This window comes from Poecilia formosa, unplaced genomic scaffold, assembly GCF_000485575.1.
Source record: "Poecilia formosa unplaced genomic scaffold, Poecilia_formosa-5.1.2 Scaffold708, whole genome shotgun sequence".
NCBI lineage: Eukaryota > Metazoa > Chordata > Actinopteri > Cyprinodontiformes > Poeciliidae > Poecilia > Poecilia formosa.
The window spans coordinates 45,838-49,172 of NW_006800647.1; the positions used below are offsets into that span (position 1 = coordinate 45,838).

At 50.0% G+C, this 3,335-nt stretch overlaps 1 protein-coding gene across 1 annotated transcript in view; it reads left to right on the plus strand.

Moving 5' to 3' along the window:
- Positions 1-3,335, plus strand: part of LOC103131017 (inaD-like protein) — a 32,769-nt gene that overhangs the window by 13,790 nt on the left and 15,644 nt on the right. Inside the window, exons 17-18 of the mRNA XM_016666327.1 lie at positions 1,816-2,022; positions 2,889-2,957. Of these exons, the coding sequence (XP_016521813.1) occupies positions 1,816-2,022; positions 2,889-2,957 (276 nt within the window). The remainder of the gene's footprint in view (positions 1-1,815; positions 2,023-2,888; positions 2,958-3,335) is intronic.

Here is a 3,335-nt window from a genome sequence, read left to right on the forward strand (position 1 = left end):
TGGGGTCATGGTGGGGTTACTGGGGTCATGGTGGGGTTACATTGGGGTCATGGTGGGGTTACAGGGGTCATGGTGGGGTAACGGTGGATCCATGCAGTACTGATCCGGTTCCTCTCTGCTGTTCGTTCACTTTCCTTCCAAACTTGTCAGTTTTAGTAAAACTCTGGAGGCTGAAGGTTCAGGAGGAGCTTCCTCTCCTCTTCCTCTCCTCTTCCTCTCTTCTTCCTCCGCTCCCCTGGCTCCTTTGTTTCTCCTCAGCTTCCCGTAGGAGGCGGCCCTGACTCCGCCGCTCTCCACCTGCAGCCGCCTTGCTGCGGCTAAAAATACCCACGCTTTCTTCTGCCAGCCTGAAACTTGGCACGGCAGCGGCTCGCTCTGCGCCGGCAGCGCTGCAGGGATTCACTGAACCGGCTTCTGAATTCTGCTGGGGGGAAGAGGCAGGTTCTGGCAGGTCGGGTTGGGTCCCAAAATCAGCGCCGCTCTCAGAAGATTTGGAGAAAATCTGGAGAGGAACTGTAGAAAACTTCTGAATCAAGTCTGGAAATTCCCAGAATGAAAATGTTCAAAAAGACAAGATGGATGGATGAGGATGGATGAGTGTTGGATGTGTTGCGGTGAAATGAGGCTGAAGCTGTAGAGCAGCTGCAGATGTTGAATGTGAGTCAGTAAAACATGAAATCACAAAGTGTTGTGAAATCAGCCTTAAACTATTCAAGACATAAAACCAGCATAAGAAAAAGTTAAATAAAAATGTTTTAAAAAACCTCCAGTCAGAAATCCGAACTGTGAGGGAAAACCGTCCAAAACCTCCGACAGATACACGTCTTAACAGATTCAACCAGGAGATCCAGGGAACCAGCAGCCTGGCCATGTGACGCTCTGCAGGTCTGCCTGCTGTGTGGCAGCTGACTGGGAGCAAAACCAGTTTGTGAGCAGACCTCAGGAACGCCTGATTAAAATCACAACCGCAGCAGAACCCGACCCAAAGGCCCGACCCGGGGGCCCCTAAGTAGTTTGTGTTCATTGGTTCGGGGTTTGAGAATCGCAGCAGGAGTTTAGGAACCAGACGGACTGTGATTGGTGGAACCAGACAACAAGGAGCTTTGCTTTGGTGTGGAGTGCTCTCCATCGTTTCTTCTTCTGCTCCTTTCTGCAGTAGAAACTCTGAAGCGCCCTCTGCTGGAGGAGAGATAGCCTCCGGTGGTTGTCTTGGTCCTGGTCTGGTTCCACTGGACTGTGACTCGTCACCATGGACACATGTTCTGTTCCAGCTGAAATTCAGAACCATAGAAGGCCACTCCCTCCATGTTTCAGTTTGGACTTTAACTAGACCGTCCTGTTTTCACCATCAGCCCATGCGTCCATCAGGAAACAAACATATGAAAAATATTTATGAACATGATGTAAGTTGGAGCAAAGCTTTTCTCCGGACAGGAGGATCAGACGGACAGGTTTTCCTGCCCCCTTGTTATCGGAGTTCTGGTCTCTGTCGCCCCCTACCTGCTGGTCTGTGAACTCTAAACCGTCTCCTCTCTCGGTTCCACCTGGACGGTTTAATTCACAACCCCGTTCTGACACTCTGTCCTGGTTCAAACAGAACCGTTCTGCTGCTGACTGGGTTCCTCCAGAACCCGGGCTCTTGTGTTTGGCTCGTCTCTAAATCTCTGCTCTCTTTTAATTCAACGAGTTGAAAAGTTTTTGAACGGCTGGGTTGTTTTCAGCCTGACTTGAGGTCCACTCAGGTGTGTTTCTGTTCCTCAGGGTGTGAAAATATCCCACCTTGGGATTAAACCCGTCTCATGTCTGACCCTGCAGGACCCGTTGGATCCTGGTCGCTGTGTGATGGTGATCCGCTCTCTGGTTCCTGGTGGGTCCGCGGAGCGTCATGGAGGCCTGCTTCCTGGAGATCAGCTGGTATCGGTTAATCACACCCTGTTGGACCTTCTCACCCTGACTGAGGCAGTGGAGGTGCTGAAGTCGGTACCGCCTGGTACCGTCCGCCTGGGAGTCCGCAAGCCCCTGGTAAGTCCAGACCTTCTGCTCTACAGGTCCAGGCCCTACCGAGTCTCTCCAGGTCCTACCAGGGTCCAGGGTCTCAGGGGTTTTTGTCCCACGGTTCATTTCCTAATGCAGAGGTTCCCAAACTGTGGGGCGCGACCCTAGGGGGCGCAGTGCCATTACAGGGGGTTGCAGGAAGCGGTATGGATGAATGGAGGAAAACAAAGGAAACGATGAACGCTGGGGGGGGGAGGTGTTTGAGTGTAACAGGGAGTCTCTAAGAACCCCCCCACCGGACACACACATCGTTCAACTAGACAGCAAGAGTCTAACTCTCCCAATTTGTAATCCATAGGAGGGCCCAGGAGAAGAACCACCGTCTTAATGTGTGGTTCTGGACCTCTGAGCTGGGCCTTCAGTACTGTTAGTGTGTTGTCCAGGTCCTAAAATTCTCCTCTAACCTTTGGACTGTAGATGTGTAGACTATCCAGTAGGAGGCTTGAACTTTTCATAGATGTTGATATTGCTTGACAGAAAAATTATCTTCATCCCACAAGACTGGATTCTCAGCCGGCCTGATTGTTGGTCTGGACAGACATTTCCTGTCCCAGAGTTTTAGTTTTAGGTCAGAAGTTAATCCAGACTAAATGCTGAGTTCTGGACCATCAGATACTTTGTGGAGCTTCCTGTTGATGAACCAGCGTAGATCTGGATGGTGTTGATCGATGGCTTTTTGAGTTTCCTGAAGCCAGTCCTGTTCACAGGTTGTAGAGTTCAGATCTTGTTTCCTCTCTGGTTCAGAACCTGCTGAACACAGAATCCTTTTGGTTCCAGCTGAACCTGAGCTGCTTTCTCCAGCTTCCTGGTCGACCTGTTTCCTGTTTCTGCAGGTGGAAGCAGCCGATCCCAGCAGAGAGAACATGATCCAGGATTCTCCTAGAGGTGGACCGCTTCCAGAGGTAAGCACCGTGTTCCTGATGCTCTGCAGCTTATGGATCAGAACCAGACGTCTAAACGGAGATCTGGTGATGATGTCATGACTTTAAAAGCTTCTGATTGGTTATTCCATAACAGTTAAACTCCTCAAATTCTGCTTCCTGCCGTGACATTGTGGAATCATTTAAACCAGTGGTCAACAACCCCTGGGCCGTGGACCAATTGGTACCGGACCACGCAAGAAATTAAATATTTCTGTTTTATGTATTATTTGAGTCTGGAGGATCTTTTATTTTGAAAATCCTGTAACCGGATTCTCTCGCCAACACTGAGCCCCCAAGCAGGAAAATGAGTAAGAAACAGATCAGGTGTCTTTGGAAAGTTTCTTTGCAAAGGGGAAA